This window comes from Theropithecus gelada, chromosome 1 (assembly GCF_003255815.1).
Source record: "Theropithecus gelada isolate Dixy chromosome 1, Tgel_1.0, whole genome shotgun sequence".
NCBI lineage: Eukaryota > Metazoa > Chordata > Mammalia > Primates > Cercopithecidae > Theropithecus > Theropithecus gelada.
Window position 1 is genome coordinate 120,484,250 of NC_037668.1, and position 17,811 is coordinate 120,502,060.

Sequence of the window (17,811 nt, forward strand, 5' to 3'; positions counted from 1 at the left end):
AGACAGCCCCCATTACTTCAGTCAAGCCTAAATTTCTTCCTCATCTGTTACCTATCTCGGCATAATTCTCATAAAAACACACGTGCTCTCTCCGCTGATCATGTCTGGCTAATCTCCCAAACCCCAATCCCTTCTACAAAACAACTCCTTTCCTTCCTAGGCATGGTTAGTGTGCTCAGAATTCTTACACAAGAGCCAGGACTGTGTCCTGTAGCCTTTCTGTCCAAACAACTTGACCTTACTGTTTTAGCCTAGGTCTCATGTCTGCGTGCAGTGGCTGCCGCTGCTTTAATACTTTTAGAGGCCCTAAAAATCACAAACTGTGCTCAACTCACTCTCTACAGTTCTCATAACTTCCAAAATCTATTTTCTTCCTCCCACCTGACACTGCTCCCTGGCTCCTTCAGCTATACTCACTCTTTGTTGAGTCTCCCACAATTACGATTGTTTCTGGCCTGGACTTCAATCCGGCCTCCCACATTATTCCTGATACCACACCTGACCCCCATGACTGTATCTCTCTGATCCATCTGACATTTACCCCATTTCCCCATATTCTTTCCTGTTCCTCACCCTTAACATACTTGGTTTATTGATGGCAGTTCCACCAGGCCTAATCGCCACTCACCAGCAAACGCAGGCTATGCTATAGTATCTTCCACATCTATCATTGAGACTACCACTCTGCCTCCCTCCACTACCTCTCAGCAAGCCGAACTAGTTGCCTTAACTTGGGCCCTCACTCTTGCAAAAGGACTACGCGTCAATATTTATACTGACTCTAAATATGCCTTCCACATCCTGCACCACCATGCTGTTATACGGGCTGAAAGAGGTTTCCTCACTACGTAAGGGTCCTCCATCATTAATGCCTCTTTAATGAAAACGCTTCTCAAAGCCACTTTACTTCCAAAGGAAGCTGGAGTCATTCACTGCAAGGGCCATCGAAAGGCATCAGATCCCATTGCTCAAGACAATGCTTATGTTAATAAGTTAGCTAAAAAAGCAGTTAGTGTTCCAACTTCTGTCCCTCACGGTCAGTTTTTCTCCTTCACATTGGTCATTCCCACCTACTCCCCCGCTGAAACTTCCACCTATCAATCTCTTCCCACACAAGGCAAATGGTTCTTAGACCAAGGAAAATATCTCCTTCCAGCCTCACAGGCCCATTCTATTCTGTCATTTCCTAACCTCTTCCATGTAGGTTACAAGCCGCTAGCCTGCCTCTTAGAACCTCTCATTTCCTTTCCATCATGGAAATCTATCCTCAAGGACATCACTTCTCAGTGATCCATCTGCTATTCTACTACCCTTCAGGGATTGTTCAGGCCCCCTCCCTTTCCTACACATCAAGCTTAGGGATTTGCCCCCACCCAGGACTGGCAAATTGACTTTACTCACATGCCTGGAGTCAGGAAATTAAAATACCTCTTGGTCTGGGTAGACACTTTCACTGGATAGGTAGAGGCCTTTCCCACAGGGTCTGAAAAGGCCACCGTGGTCATTTCTTCCCTTCTGTCAGACATAATTCCTCGGTTTAGCCTTCCCACCTCTATACAGTCTGATAATGGACCGGCCTTTACTAGTCAAATCACCCAAGCGGTTTCTCAGGCTCTTGGTATTCAGTGAGATCTTCATACCCCTCACAGTCTTCAATCTTCAAGAAAGGTAGAACGGACTAACGGTCTTTTAAAAACACACCTCACCAAGCTCAGCCACCAACTTAAAAAGGACTGGACAATACTTTTACCACTTGCCTTCTCAGAATTCAGGCCTGTCCTTGGAATGCTACCGGGTACAGCCCATTGACGCTCCTGTATAGATGCTCTTTTTTATTAGGCTCCAGTCTCATTCCAGACACCAGACCAACTTGCACTGCGCCCCAAAAAACTTGTCATCCCTACTATCTTCTGTCTAGTCATACTCCTATCCACCGTTCTCAACTACTCCTAAATGCCCGGCTCTTGTTTACATTGCCCATTTACACTGTTTCTCCAAGCCAACACAGCTGGTATCTCCTGCTGCTATCCCCCACTCTTAACTGCCTCTTAAAGTAAAGAAATAATCTTTGCTGGCAGGGCTATGCTGAACCTCCTTGGGCACTCTCTAATTGGATGTCCTGGGTCCTCCCAATTCTTAGTCCTTTAATACCTGTTTTTCTCCTTCTCTTATTCGGACCTTTTGTCTTCTGTTTAGTTTTTCAATTCATACAAAACCGCATCCAGGCCATCACCAATCATTCCATACGACAAATCCTCCTTCTAACAACCCCACAATATTGCCTCTTACCACAAAATCTTCCTTCAGCTTAATCTCTGCCACTCTGGGTTCCCATGCCGCCCCAATCCCACTTGAAGCAGCCCTGAGAAACATCACCCATTATCTCTCCATACCACCCCACAAAAATTTTCACCGCCCCAACACTTCAACACTATTTTGTTTTATTTTTCTTATTAATATAAGAAGACAGGAATGTCAGGCCTCTGAGCCAAAGCTAAGCCACCACATACACATCCATATAGCTGGTTCCTGCATTAACTGAAGACATTCCACCACAAAAGAAGTGAAAATGGCCTGTTCCTGCCTTAACTGATGACATTACCTTGTGAAATTCCTTTTCCTGGCACATCCTGCCTCAAAAGCTCCCCCACTGAGCACCTTGTGACCCCCACCCCTGCCTGCCAGAGAACAACCCCCTTTGACTGTAATTTTCCTTTACCTACTCAAATCCTATAAAACGGCCCCACCCTTATCTCCCTTCGCTGACTCTCTTTTCGGACTCAGCCCGCCTGCACCCAGGTGATTAAAAAGCTTTATTGCTCACACAAAGCCTGTTTGGTGGTCTCTTCACAGGGACGTGAGTGACATCAACAATGTATTCCACTTCTCTGGCCTGCTTTGTACAACTCATCAGTATTTACCAAGCCTACACTATAATATTCTAGGGATTAGAAATAAAGTGAGGAACACACTGGATAAGATCACTCCTAGAGTTTACATTCTGGAGTCCTTCTTTAAAAGCACGGTGGCTGGCTGGGTGCAGTGGCTCATGCTGCTAATCCCAGCACCTTGGGAGGCTGAGGCAGGAGGATCACTTGAGCCCAGGAGTTTGAGACCAGCCTGGGCAACCTAGTGAGACCCTGTCTCTATTTTTTAAAGTTAATTATTTATTTTGAGACTGAGTCTTGCTCTATTGCCCAGGCTGGAGTGCAGTGGCACTATCTCAGCTCACTGCAAGCTCTGCCTCCTGGGTTCACATTATTCTCCTGCCTCAGCCTCCTGAGTAGCTGGGACTACAGGTGCCCACCACCAGGCCCAACTAATTTTTTGTATTTTTTTTTTCAGTAGAGATGGGGTTTCACCGTGCTAGCCAGGATGGTCTGGATCTCCTGACTGCATGATCCACCTCCCTCGGCCTCCCAAAGTGCTGGGATTACAGGCGTGAGCCACTGTGCCCAGTCTTTGTTTTTTGTTTTTTTTTAAAGCATGGTGGCTCATGCCTGTAATCCCAACATTTTGGGAGGCTGAGGTGGGCGGATCACTTGAGCAGCCTGGGCAACATGGCCAAACCCTGTGTCTACAAAATATAAAAATTAGCTGGGCCTGGTGGCACACGTTTGAAGTCCCAACTACTTGGGAGGATGAGTGGGAGGATGGCCTGAGCCTGGGAGGCAGAGGTAACAGTGAGCTGTGATCACACCTCTGCAAACCAGCCTGGGTGACAAGAGACAGACCCTATCTCAAAACAATATATAAATAAAGAAAAAGCAGATTTAACCCATCTGACAACGGATGAATAACCAGAATAGAAAAGGAGCTCAAACACCACTAAGGGAAAAAATCTAATAATCCAATAAAAAAATTGGCAAAAGATTTGAATAGACATTTCCCAAAAGAAGGCATACAAATTGCAAACAAGCATATGAAAAGTTGTGCATCATGATCATCAGAGAAATGCAAATCAAAACTACAATGGGATATCATCTCACCCCAGTTAAAATGGCTTATATCCAAAAGACAGTCAATAACAAATGCTGGCAAGGATGTGGAGAAAAGGAAACCTTCATATATTGTTGGTGGGAATGTGAATTAGTACAACCATTAATGAGAACAGTTTGGCAGTTCCTCAAAAAATACAAAAATAGAGCTACCATATGATCCAGCAATCCCACTGCTGGGTATATACCCAAAAGAAAGGAAATCACTATATTGAAGAGACATTTGCACTCCCATGTTCATTGCAGCACTGTTTATCTCAGATTTGGAAGCAACCTAAGTGTCCATCAACAAATGAATGGATAAAGAAAATGTGGTACGTATACACAATGCAGTACTATTCAGCCATAAAAAAGAATGACAACTTGTCATTTGCAATAACATGGATGGGACTGTAGACCATTATGTTAAGTGAAAGAAGTCAGGCACAGAAAAACAATGAATGTTCTCACCTTTTTGTGGGATGTGAAAAAACCATACAACTGAACACATGGACACAGAGAGTAGAAGGATGGTTACTAGAGGCTGAAAAGAGTAGTGGGAGGCAGGGAAGATGGCTAATGAGTACCAAAAAAAAAAAAAATAGTTATAAGTAATGAATAAGACCTACTATTTGAGAGCACAACAGGGTGACTATAGTTAATAACTAACTGTACAGTTTAAAGTAACTAAATGAGTATAATTGAATTATTTGTAACACAAAGGATAAATGCTTGAGGGGATGGATACCCCATTCTCCATGATGTGCTTATTACACATTGCATGTCTGTATCAAAACATCTCATGTACCCATCAATATATATGCCTTCTATGTACCCACAAAAATTAGAATTTTTTTTTAAAAAAGCTGATCTAGGAAGACAAAATGACACCTGTAATACCTCATATTGACCCCAGTCTTGTAAGATAATAAAAATAGAGCTTAGGATACAGTAGTCTCCCCACTTATCTGCAGAGAGTACATTCCAAGACCCCCAGTGGATGCCTGAAACCATGAACAGTACCAAACGCTATATATAAATACTATACATGCATATCTGTAACAAAGTTTAATTTATAAATTGAGATTAACAATAACTACAACAATTACAATATACTGTAATAAATAGTATGTGAATAGTCTCTTACAAAGCAGTAAATAGCAAATATTTTTATTTTTTGTTTAATTCACTTTTTAAAAAATATTTAGTGGACTTATTAAAGTTCTAGGGTACATGTGCACAACGTGCAGGTTTGTTACATATATGTGCCATGTTGGTGTGCTGCACCCAATTCACTCTTACAGTTGAAAATAATAGTAAATCTTGGTCAATTTTGATAGTCTCACCTGGCAAGAAAATTAAATTGTAGTCGGTTTTTTTTGTTGTTGTTGTTGAGATGGGTCTCACTCTGTTTCCCGGGCCGGAGTGCAGTGGTACAATCTTGGCTTACTGCAGCCTCCGCCTCCCAGGTTCAAGCAATTCTCCTATCTCAGTCTCCTGAGTGGCTGGGATTACAGGGGCGCGCCATCACACCCGACTAATTCTTGCATTTTTAGTGGAGACAGGGTTTCACCATGTTGGCCAGGCTGGTCTCAAACTCCTGACCTCGCTGGTCTCAAACTCCTGACCTCAGGTGATCCACCCACCTCGGCCTCCCAAAGTGCTGGAATTATAGGCGTGAACCACTATGCCTGGCCTGTAGTCAGTTTTGAACATTGTCTTATCAGTATCTAAACCTTTGCATTTAGCTGATCACATATTGCGAAGGTGATTCTCAAACTATTAAGACTAAGCCTCACAATGTTTAAATCTATCCCATTAGCTATTCAGAAGCATGCTAAAAATAAAACACTGAGGCATGCAATGCCTGAAAAATACTTTGTTTATACTTCCCTTTTCCTTCTGCCTCATAGATGTGGTGCTGATCCTCATCTCCTTGGCAGGCCTCTTCTCTCTGTTTCTTAAATTCCTCAAGATGGGATCTTGGGCCTCTTCTCTTCAGCCTCTTTTCTGTGAACTCAGGTAAATTCTTGTTTTTTTTTTCACCCCTCAATGCTTCAATTACCCAATCTTTACATAATTAAAGTCTCACAGATATGTGTCTCAGAGATCTACATCTTAATTCCTGTATCTACTGAGCTCAAAACCCTATTTTCCAATTGACTGCTGTACTTAAACTCAAAATTTCTAAAAGTCAAATCACTTGTTCCTTCAGTAAACTTTTCCCTCTACTTAGGCTGCCTTTTTCTGTTTGATACCATATATTATCCTTTTAGAGGCTAGAAACCCCGTCATTTTTGATGCCTCACCCTCTCAATCAATCCCCTGTATTCTACCCTAAAACCATATGCCATATAGCACTAACCAGCGGTAGAGCAGAGTAGTTAGGAGCTCCAAAACCATGCTACACAGGTCTGAATCTTGGATGTTACATAAAAGCTGACTTACTTTTGGGCAAGTCATTTAACCTTTCAGTCAAAATGAATACCTACTTTCTGAGATTTTGGAGAGACTAAGTTAATAAATGTAAAGGACTAAAGACAGCATCTGGTACATGTAAATACTCAATAAATATTAGTTATTAATTTTTTTATTATTAGCTAAAAGCTAAGTACTTTCGAAGGTTATCCTCTGAGAACGCAATTAGAAAAAAATCAAGAGTTTAAAAAACATAAAATTTATTATATTGAGGGTTACAAAGTTATAAATATGTATTAAAAACAATAAAATCTCCTAATTATTTTAATAAAAAATAAGAAGGGTATAAGCCATTTGAACTAAGAGATGCTATAATAATGAATGATTAAAAAGTTTTAGGAATCCCCCAAATCCAATCAAGATGCCCTGGAGAGAAACACAGGTCAACACGACTACACTGTGATATCGAGAAAGAAACTTCTAATAAATAAGTAGCACTGCAAATGAAGAAAGACTGTGTACCTAGAAAGAAGATGGTCTTTGTATTAGTCTGTTCTCATGCTGCTTCTATGAAAAAATACCTAAGCCTGGGTAATTTAGAAAGAAAAGAGGTTTAATTGACATGCAGTTCCACATGGCTAGGGAGGCCCCAGGAAACTTACAACCATGGCGGAAGGCACCTCTTCACAGGGCAGCAGGAGAGGGGCTGAGTGCCAACAGGGGAAATGCCAGATGGTTATAAAACCATCAGACCTCGTGAGAACTCACTCACTGTGATGAGAAGTATGTGGGAAACCACCCCCTTGATTCAATCACCTCCACCTGGTCCCACCCTCGACACACAGGGATTATTACAATTCAAGGTGAGATCTGGGTGGGGACACAGAACCAAACCATAGCAGTCTTCCTTATAAGGAGTATCCAAAGACACAAAATTTGGCAGGGTGTTGCCAAGACAGTGTCCCAGGAAAAAGTTATTCCTGATTCACAAATAAGATCCTTTTCTATTGTAGAGGACTTCTCAAACTATTGTAACTGGATGATACTGGCTAGCATAATGACATATAGCTTTCCTCCTGTTCTGATTCTAAGCACATAAAATACTGTTTTAATTAAAATTTGGTTTTCCATACACATTTGGCTGGAAAATGGACTGATCACCCAAAATGAATATTTAGCCTGCTTGATATGTATATTTTTCAATGTAAATTAATAACCCGAACACCATTTTTGGACTCCCTAAACCAGAAGTAATTCTGTTTCTTCTAAAAACTCTTTACTTCAACTATAGCACTTATTTTATTTATTTTGCCTCATTATTGTTAGTTGTTTACATGTTTATCTGTTTGACCAGATTGTAAGTACCTTCAAGTATATGACTGTTTCTTTTCTTTTCTTTTTTTCTGAGACAGGGCCTTACTCTGTTGCCCGGGCTAGTCTCAAACTCCTGGGCTCAAGTGATCTGCCTGCTTCGGCCTCCCACAGTGCTGGGATTACAAGCGTGAGCCACTACGCCCCACCTGAATATTTCTAATTCTTTTTTTGTCTTCAATTCCCTACTGTGAAAATTTAAGTAGATTCTTAAATGTTTGATGGATAAATGACTGGATGAATAGCATCATGTGATTATTCTCTTCCCAAGACTGAAAAGTAAACACCAAGATTGTACGTACCTTATTCTTTTCATTTTGAATAATTTCTAATAGCTGGTCTATGTGCCCTTCTTCTATGCATCTTTGCCCAGCTAACTGAAATAGGCCAAAATCCTCTTCTTTAAAGTCTTGCTCTTCTAGGATTTGCTGGCAAAAAGCCCCCAAAAAACAAAAGAACAAATGTGTATGTAAATAAAAATTAAATACAGTAACTTCTTATCTATGAAAAAAGGAAATCTGTTTAAATTCTAGGTAAATGTAACGTAAATAACACATGTATCAAAATTAGGACTACCCTAATAAATACTTTAATAAATGACCTTGAAATCTACTGTACCAGTGAAACCTATGAAAAGGATCAGGATTAAAATGTAAAAGGTTATTTAGATAAGTATGTCACCTGGAGAAATAATCCAATCTGCCTCCCCCACTCACGTTCTTTACAGGTCAAAAAAAGCAAGGATTAAAGAAGATAAACAATTTGAGTGACCACAAATATAATTAAAAACCATCTGTGCCCTTCCCATATTTTGAAAGGTATTTAATTTTACAAAAAAAAATACTTACACATCTCTTTATTATAGACTGAAATTCCTCTACAGCCATTCCTATTTCTCCCAGTTTCGACGCTAAAATCTACAAATACAAAACACACTGTTAAATATCCGTGATATTACATTTAAGTATTCAAAAGTTATGTTTCAGTGTGATAAATTATTAGTAAATACAATAAAGAAAATGGAAAGTTTTTGTTGTTGTGTTTTTTGGTCCAATAGCATGCTAGGAGAAAATGTAAAGTTCTAAGGTTGAAATGTTATTACTGAATCTTAGTATGTTTGTCTAAGAAAATAAAGTGTTTTTTTAGAAGCCCTTATTGCATCTTTTAAGTTTTCTAGGAGCACAGTTTTGAAAGCTATTTTGAAGGAAAAAAAGAAAAAACTCTCGAGTACTCCCAAGAGGCGAGGCAAATACGAACTAAAGGGCTTTTAAAAAGCAAAGTACTTCTTTTATGAAAAAAAAATTCCAAAAGGTGGACCTGAAATCAAAATTCTAATCATTAGGGGATTTTTTAATGTCTCACCTCACAAAAATTGGGGTGCAACACAAGTTTATCTATAGGGGGTGAAGATTCAGATGCCCTCCATCCCATTTCTCTCTAGGAGTTGCAGTACCCAAAGTGATCAATGCAGCTAGTGAAATCACTGTATCACACGGAGACAAGGCAACGGCGGCCTTCAGGAGGAGACCATCGCTTCTCCCGGAGGCAAGGCTCAGCCCCAAACCCTCAGTAGTGGCGCGGGTCAGCCCGGTTCTCAGCGCAGCGCGCTATAAGGCGAACAACACCCCAGCGCGCGTGCGGGCGGCATCAGAGGAAGCCATGTCTTCCGATTCCTGCTCGCCTAGGTGTGCAGGCTCCACCACCTCGCGTGGCCTAGTAGGCCCGCGGCACCAAGTCCGCCGCGGCTCACGGCCAACCGCGAGCCCTGGCCACCCCGAACCTCTCCACTACTCCACTTACCGGCCAGATCTCTCGCCTCTCCCAGCCGCCGCCACCTCCTCCGGCCACTTAGCCCGCTCTTCTGGCCCCGCCCCACGCCAGCGGGGTCCGCCTCGCGCTACGCGTAGGAAGGCGGGGCCTCGGGGCGAGACGCCGGAGCTAGTCCCGGTTCCGCAGACTACTCTCCCCGATGGCGGACTGTACTGGGCCGGGTTCTGCCGGCCGCAAGGCCGGGGCTCCTCGCCGCTCTCGAAAAGCCGCAGGTAGGAGCAAGGATGTCTTCTCACTTTGGGACCCTGAAAGCTGGACCCCGATCTCGAGTTCTAAACCGAAGCGCACGGGCGCTCCTGAAAGGCTGCTTCAGGGGAGGGGTCCTCCCAGGTAGAGAAGGCCGAAAGCTTCCCACCGCCGTCCGCTGCCCCTGGGAAAGATCTCCTGGCCGGCCCTCACCCCTTTACGCCAGTGTTGCAAGATTTCCCTCACGCGGGCCATGGCCCCAGCCTCTGAGAGAAAGTACAGTGGAGGCGCCGGGAACCCAGGCCTAGGGTCCCCGGGGTTCGCGGCAAGTGACTAGGGCAGCGTTGGCAGCTGGTCTTGAACCTAGGACCGGTCCTCCTTTCCAGATTGCTTGGGTGCTAGGTTCTTTGAGGTGCCGGACTCCCCTCTTCTCCCAAAGAGGACGTTTGGCAGACGGAGAGAGAGGTTTCCCTAAAAAGTACCCAGATCTCAGATTTTCAGGAATGATTAATTAAGCAACTGTGATACAGAAGAAAATTCAATCCCCAAAGAGATACATTTTAACCAAGAAAAATTAGACAGTAATCAATTTGCAAAAACAAATTGCTTGCCCTTCCTATTTCATTTTGATTTACACACGATTGGACATAAAATAGGTGGAAAAGAAGAAAAATTGGTCTAGTTTGTTATTTGTGTAGGAATCTATCTTGTACCTAATGTGTTTGTGTAGGCCTGACCTACTGCCACCATGTGTAGCTTAACTGCGGGGATGCATTTTGAGAAATGCGTTGTTAAGCGATTTCATCCTTGTGTGACCATCATAGAGTGCACTTACACAAACTTGGATTGTATAGCCTACTTACACACTAGGCTATATGGTACAGCCTATTGTTCCCAGGCTGCAAACCTGCACAGCATGTTACTGTACTAAGTACTGTAGGCAATTGTATATCTAAACATAGAAAAGGTACGGTAAAAATACAGTATTTTAGTCTTATGAGACCGCTGTCTATGCTGTCCGTCGTTTACGAAATGTCATTATGTGGCACATGACTGTATTTTTGTTGTAGGTACTAAACAGACAACTACTTTGAAACAAGAAGATGCTTCTAAAAGGTATGACAGCTACATGGACAACTACAATGGCATATCTACTTATATTACTTGTACCAATTTTAAAACTTTTTTTATTTTTAGAGAAAATTATCATAAGAGGGAAGGGAAAGATCTGGGAAGGCCTATAAATTCTCACATAGACTGTTAATATTCCTCTACTCCAGGCTTTAAGAAAACCAAACTAAGCACTCAGACTGCTAGTGAAGGCGTGAGTGTCTGTAGAAGGTGTTTGTTTTTCACCACTTCATGTACACTCCCCTTTTATTGCTTTATATGCCATAGACTCACTCTCCAAGTTTCTCTGTCACTCCAAGAAACCTTTTCTGTTCTTTGTTACATCAAGTCCAGATTTTCATCAAAAAGCTGTCCTGGCCGGGCACGGTGGCTCACGTCTGTAATCCCAGCACTTTGGGAGGCCGAGGCGGGTGGATTACGAGGTCAGGAGATCGAGACCATCCTGGCTAACACGATGAAACCCCATCTCTACTAAAAATACAAAAAATTAGCCGGGCATAGTGGCGGGCGTCTGTGGTCCCAGCTACTCGGTAGGCTGAGGCAGGAGAATGGTGTGAACCCGGGAGGTGGAGCTTGTGGTGAGCTGAGATCTGGCCACTGCACTCCAGCCTGGGCAACAGAGTGAGACTCTGTCTTAAAAAGAGAAAAAAAGCTATCTTGTACGAGTTCTGGTTCTCAAAAGGCAAGATATTACCACATATCACACAAAGTTTTAGAAGAGGAATAGAATGTGAAGGGTATTAAAAGTATATGTAGCTATGATTTTCATTTTGTGAAGACTTATTAATCTTATATTGACTTTGGTCTTAATTTACTCATTCTTTCAAAAATTATTTACTGAGTATAAGATATGCCAGACCTGTGTTAGGCTCTGAAGATATGGTGAACAGAATAGACACAATTCTTGTCTAGTGGAACAGAGGAATAAATAATAATTAGTTAATTAACATAAACACATAATTACAAATTGTGATAAGCACTATGAAGGAAAAGGCTGTGATGTTACGAGAAAGAATAATCAAGTCTAATTTAGTTGGAAGTGGGTGGCAAGGAGGTTAGTTGTGAGTTTTCAGGGAAAGCCTTATGCTGAGACCTGCATGCTAAGTAGACATTAACCAGACAAAGAGTATATAAAGATTTCTGTATGTGCAGTGCAAAAAGTAGCTTGTTTCCTTTTTGAAAAGTATTGGATCAAAAGTAACAGCATTAGAAAATAGAAATTTGGCCGGATATGGTGGCTTATGCCGGTGATCCCAGCTGAGGTGGGAGTATTACTTGAGGCCAGGAGCTTGAGACCCGTCTAAGCAGCATAGTGAGACCTTGTCTCTACAACTAAAAAGAAATAAATATTTTTATTCAAAAAAATTTTTTAAATATGTTTAAATTTAAGTGGCAAAATAGTGAGTTAGGTTAGTGTTGTATTTTAACAAACGGAATATTGGACATGAAGCTTATAAGTAGATTAACTTTCTCTTTCAAATTTTAGGAAAGCAGAACTAGAAGCAGCTGTGAGAAAGAAGATTGAATTTGAAAGAAAAGCTCTACATATTGTTGAACAGCTTTTAGAAGAGAATATTACAGAAGAGTTCCTAATGGAGTGTGTATGTGTTAAGTTGACAAATTATTAGTTTTGTAGTATAACATCTTTAAATCTGTGCAACATGAAACTTCTTTGCATTATTAAAATCTTTGAATTTGTTCTCAGTCATTAGATGCAGATAACAATCTATATAATTCGTGCATTTTAAAATAAACAACTATCATGCATTCCTTGTATAATGACTTTAAAATGCACTAATGAAAAATAACAAGTACATAACAAGGTGATGACAGGTAATGTATATTTCAAAATTAATAAGAGTGGATTTCAAATATTCTCACCATAAAGGATAAATATGTGAGGTGATGGATATGTTAATTAGCCTGATTTGGTCAACATATACATGTGTTAAAACATCACATACTACCCCACAAATATATACAATTATTATTGTCAATTAAAAAGCAAAAAGAGGCCAGGCACAATGGTTCATGCCTGTAATCCCAGCACTTTGGGAGGCCAAGGTGGTTGGATCACTTGAGGTCAGGAGTTTGGGACCAGCCTAGCCAACATGGTGAAACCCTGTTTCTACTAAAAATACAAAATTAGGCAAGTGTGGCTCATGCCTGTAATCCCAGCTGCTCGGGAGGCTGAGGTATGAGAATCACCTGAACTCAGGAGGCAGAGGTTGCAGTGAGCTGAGATCACGCCACTGCACTCCAGCCTGGGCAACAAGAGCTAGAATCTGTCTCAAAACAAATAAATAAATAATAAATGGAAAAAAAGAAAAATGAGGATGGGGGAGAAAAAAAAAAAGAAAAAGCAAGTATATTTTGCCCTTAGTCGTAGTTCTTTTAACCAGCCTGCTAATATCACTTGATTTTCTTCAGTTTGTTCTATGATTGCAATTCCAGTTTTCTATATTCTGTGTTGTATTATTTTAAGTAACAGAAGAATATTATTTTTGTCAATGTAATTTCATCAATTTTCATATTTCAAAAACCTGAAATACAGATCATTTATGACTATAAAACAGGAGAATTAAGTTCCACATTAAATTTTTTTTTTTTTTTTGAGATGGAATCTGTTGCCCAGTCTGCAGTGCAGTGGTGCAGTCTCGGCTCTGCAAGCTCTGCCTCCCAGGTTCATGCCATTCTCCTACTTCAGCCTCCCGAGTAGCTGGACCTACAGGAACCCACCATCAGGCCCGGCTAATTTTTTTGTATTTTTGGTAGAGATGGGGTTTCACCGTGTTAGCCAGGATGGTCTCGATCTCCTGATCTCGTGATCCGTCCGCCTCGGCTTCCCAGAGTGCTGGGCTTACAGGCATGAGCCACCACACCCGGCCCACATTAAATTTTTTTAGGCCAAGCAGGATGGCTCAAACCTGTAATCCCAGCACTTTGGGAAGCCAAGGCAGTAGGAGTGCTTGAGCCCAGGAGTTTGAGACCAGTCTGGACAACACAGTGAGACCCTGTCTAAATAAAAATTTGAGAATAAAAAAATTTTTAAACAGCTTCACTACATTAAAATTTTGAATGGAAATTTCTTTTATATTCTCGTAATCCTTAAGAGGGCAAATGAAAACTCAAAGCTTCTATTACAAAAACACTTCTTAGTATAGTTCATAGATCTTTTTCTACAACAGGAATATGAACATGACAAGTCATATTTTTATTGACACAGGTAACTGCATCAGTATCTGCATATATGATGACACCAGAAAAGACAAAAGCAAATATGCTTCATTTGAAACATAAAACTTATATCACTCTCAATAAAAAGTATTTCAGTCCCTGTGAAAACAGAAAAATTTGTTAAAAGATCTCAAAGAACAAGAATCAAGATTATTTGAACATGAAGATGTCAAAGGAAACTATTTGATGTTAGCTTATAACCATCACCTCACCACTCTGTACAGATTTTTCAGAAGTGGGAAAATTTTGCACAGACTGTTCAGGAGTCACAATGACACTTTTGAAATACATTGTTGTTAAAGATTATGCTTTAAAAAATAGGTAAAATTATATTTTATTACTTTGTTATTTAGTTAATTTTTTAAATTTTTTTTAAAAATAAAAGATACTGTTGTCATTTAGCTTGTGTATAGCTATAGCATCACTTCTTCCTCATGCCTCAGAATTATTTCACTTAACTATATAATCTACAAAGATGCAGAGACTACTGTGGCAGACTTTTTTTGAATAACAACTTTTTTTCGAATGCTTACTATATGTTGAGCACTTCTCTAAGTGATTTTGCTTTATTTTCTTCTCTAATTCTAACCTCTAACTTATCTAACTTATGAGGGAGGTACTATTGCTATCCCTGTGTTTTCAGGTAAGATCGATGAGGCTTACAGAGCTGATAAATGAACTTTTCTATTAAACTAGGAGGAAATAACCCTCTCATTTCATTTTAGGGGAAGTTCATTACACCTGCTCACTACAGCGATGTCGTGGATGAACGTTCTATTGTCAAACTCTGTGGTTATCCTTTATGTCAGAAGAAGCTGGGAATTGTAAGTAACTCATTTTTTTTCTTAAATATAGGCTTTTATTATTTTCATTTAGCAAAATACTTTGTTGTAAGAATAAAATGAAACCTAAGGTCATGAACTAAAGGCATGGATTGGCCAATGATATGATATGTAGATTACTTAATCTTGTAACATAAATTTGATGTTTATTATTTGGATTCTTTTGTAAGTTGTACTTTCTTTTCTTTAGGTACCAAAACAGAAATATAAAATTTCTACCAAGACCAATAAAGTCTATGATATTACTGAAAGAAAGGTGAGTTTAAAGGCTTTCATCGTGGCAATTAATTGTTTTTCTTTACTAACTACTATCCTAACAAGGAATGGCAATTAATTTTTGATGATATTAAATAGGATTCTAAAAGAAACTGTTTAAAATCTTACTGGTTAGAAAATAGTGGTGTTAAAAGTTTGGTTTTATTTGTAAATATTTCAGTCAAGGTATTAAAAATTGTTTTGCTTAAGCTTCAATTAAGACTTTAACATTTAAAAGTTAAAAGTGCATAGTGGCACAAATCTAGGCAAATAAATCATGGAACAGAATAGAGAGTCAGTAACAGACTAAACACATATGTAGACACTTGATATATGACAGCAGGAGTATTGTAGATCAGTAGAGAAAGGATGGATTTTTCAATAAATTATACTGGCACAATTAGTTATGCAAGTAGAAAAAAATGAAAATTGATGCCTATCTCAGTCTGTATACACAGATCAATTTTAGGTAGATTAAAGACATAAATGTAAAAGGTAGATTCTTTTTGAAGACACTATGGGAGAGGCCGGGCATGGTGGCTCACACCTGTAATCCTAGCACTTTGGGAGGCCAAGGTGGGCAGATTACCCGAGCTCAAAGAGTTGGAGGCCAGCCTGGGCAATGGTGAAACCCTGTCTCTACAAAGTAAAGTACAAAAATCAGCCAAATGTGGTGGTACGCATCTGTAGTCCCAGCTACTTAGGAAGCTGAGACACATGAATCGCTTGAACCTGGGAGGCAGAGGTTACAGTGAGCCAAGATCATGCCACTGCACTCCAGCCTGGGCAACAGAGCGAGGCACTGTCTTCAAAAAAAAAAAAAAAAGACAATAGGCCGGTGCCGTGGCTCAAGCCTGTAATCCTAGCACTTTGGGAGGCTGAGGCGGGCGGATCATGAGGTCAGGAGATCGAGACCATCCTGGGTAACATGGTGAAACCCCATCTGTACTAAAAAATACAAAAAATTAGCCAGGCGTGGTGGCGGGCTCCTGTAGTCCCAGCTACTCAGGAGGCTGAGGCAGGAGAATGGCATGAGCCTGGGAGGCAGAGCTTGCAGTGAGCCGAGATCGCACCACTGCACTCTGGCCTGGGCGACAGAGCGAGACTTCATCTCAAAAAAAAAAAAAAGAAAGAAAGAAAAAAAAAAAATATGGGAAGATATAAACTTGGGGTAGAGAGACTTTATAAAATAAGATGGAAAATTTTAGGCCAAAGAGGAGAAACTGATAAACATTTCTATATTAAAATGTTAAATTTTTGTTCGTCAGAAGTTTCAAAAAAAAGAATGAAAAGAGAAGCCACAAAGCAAAATGTTATTATTTCATGTAACTGACCATAGAATCATATCTAGAATATATGATCATAAGAAAAAGACACACAAACTAATAGAAAAATTTACACAAGGAACTTGAATGGCTAATAAACATATGAAAAGATGCTCAATATTATCAGTAATCAGAGAAATAGCAAATAAAAGCACATTGAGTTATGTTTTCACAGCCCACAAAACGGCCAATATTAGGAAATCTTTTTGCAACTAGTGGGAATCAAAATTGGTGCAACCTTTTTGAGAAATGGTTTGGCACTTGTCTGGTGAAGTCTTTGCACATTCTCTGTAATTAAGCCTTTCTATTCCTTGGTATAAACCCTAATAAAATTATTACACATATGCACCAGCATGTATATATAAAAATGTTTATAGCTGGATAAACAATGTGGTATATACACACAATGGAATATTAGCCTTAAAAAAAGGAAAGAAATTCTGACACATGCTACAAGGTGGATGAACCTTGAAAATAATATGCTAAGTGAAATAAGCCAGCACAAAAGGACAAATACTATATGCTTTCACTTACATGAGGTACCTAGAGAAGTCAAATTACTAGAGACAGAAAGTAGAATGATCATTAAGAGAGGTGGGAATGGGAAGTTAGTGTATAGGGTTTCAGTTTTGTAAGATAAAAAGAGTTCTAAAGATGAATGGTGGTAATAGTTACACAACAGTGTGAAGGCACTTAATGCCACTGTGCTGACTTAAAAATGGTTATGATGATAAATTTTATATGATGTATATTTTACCACAATTTTAAACATTTTTTAATTGCAAAAAAGGTTTATAGTAACATTGTAGTGATAGCAAAAACATTGAAAACAACTCAATTGTCTATAAATGGTAAAGTGTAATACACTAACACAATGGAATGTAGTACACAGTGAAAATTTGTAAGCTACAACTACTTGAATGAATCTGAAAAACATAATTTTAAACAAAAGAAGTAGCAAGGTACGGTGGCTCACACCTATAATTCTAGCACTTTAGGAGGCCAGGGAGAGAAGATTGAGACCAGCCTGGGCAACAAATCGAGACCCCATCTCCACAAAAAAATAAAATAGCCGAGTGTGGTGGCACGCCTGTAGTCCAAGCTACTCAAGAGGCTGAGACTAGAGGATTGTTTGAGCCCACGAGTTTGAGGCTACAGTGAATCAGACACTGTCCCTAAAAAAAAAAAAAATTTAATAAGTGAATGAAGTAAGATAAGAATGTATAACAGTATTATTCC

General features: G+C 40.0%; 2 protein-coding genes across 3 annotated transcripts in view; one reads left to right on the top strand and one right to left on the bottom strand.

The window, feature by feature from the left end:
* GLMN (glomulin, FKBP associated protein) overlaps window positions 1–9,640 on the bottom strand; it is a 59,269-nt gene extending 49,629 nt beyond the window's left edge. For both annotated transcript variants that reach the window (XM_025405823.1, XM_025405813.1), the window contains exons 1-3: window positions 9,567–9,640; window positions 8,615–8,683; window positions 8,069–8,194 (exon numbers count right to left, since the gene is read on the bottom strand). In XM_025405823.1, coding sequence (XP_025261608.1) covers window positions 8,069–8,194; window positions 8,615–8,653 — 165 coding nt within the window. In that variant the 5' untranslated portion in view covers window positions 8,654–8,683; window positions 9,567–9,640. The remainder of the gene's footprint in view (window positions 1–8,068; window positions 8,195–8,614; window positions 8,684–9,566) is intronic.
* The window catches only part of RPAP2 (RNA polymerase II associated protein 2), an 89,312-nt gene continuing 81,107 nt past the window's right edge, over window positions 9,607–17,811 (top strand). Inside the window, exons 1-5 of the mRNA XM_025405802.1 lie at window positions 9,607–9,808; window positions 10,853–10,898; window positions 12,400–12,514; window positions 14,876–14,974; window positions 15,183–15,248. Of these exons, the coding sequence (XP_025261587.1) occupies window positions 9,736–9,808; window positions 10,853–10,898; window positions 12,400–12,514; window positions 14,876–14,974; window positions 15,183–15,248 (399 nt within the window). The 5' untranslated portion in view covers window positions 9,607–9,735. The remainder of the gene's footprint in view (window positions 9,809–10,852; window positions 10,899–12,399; window positions 12,515–14,875; window positions 14,975–15,182; window positions 15,249–17,811) is intronic.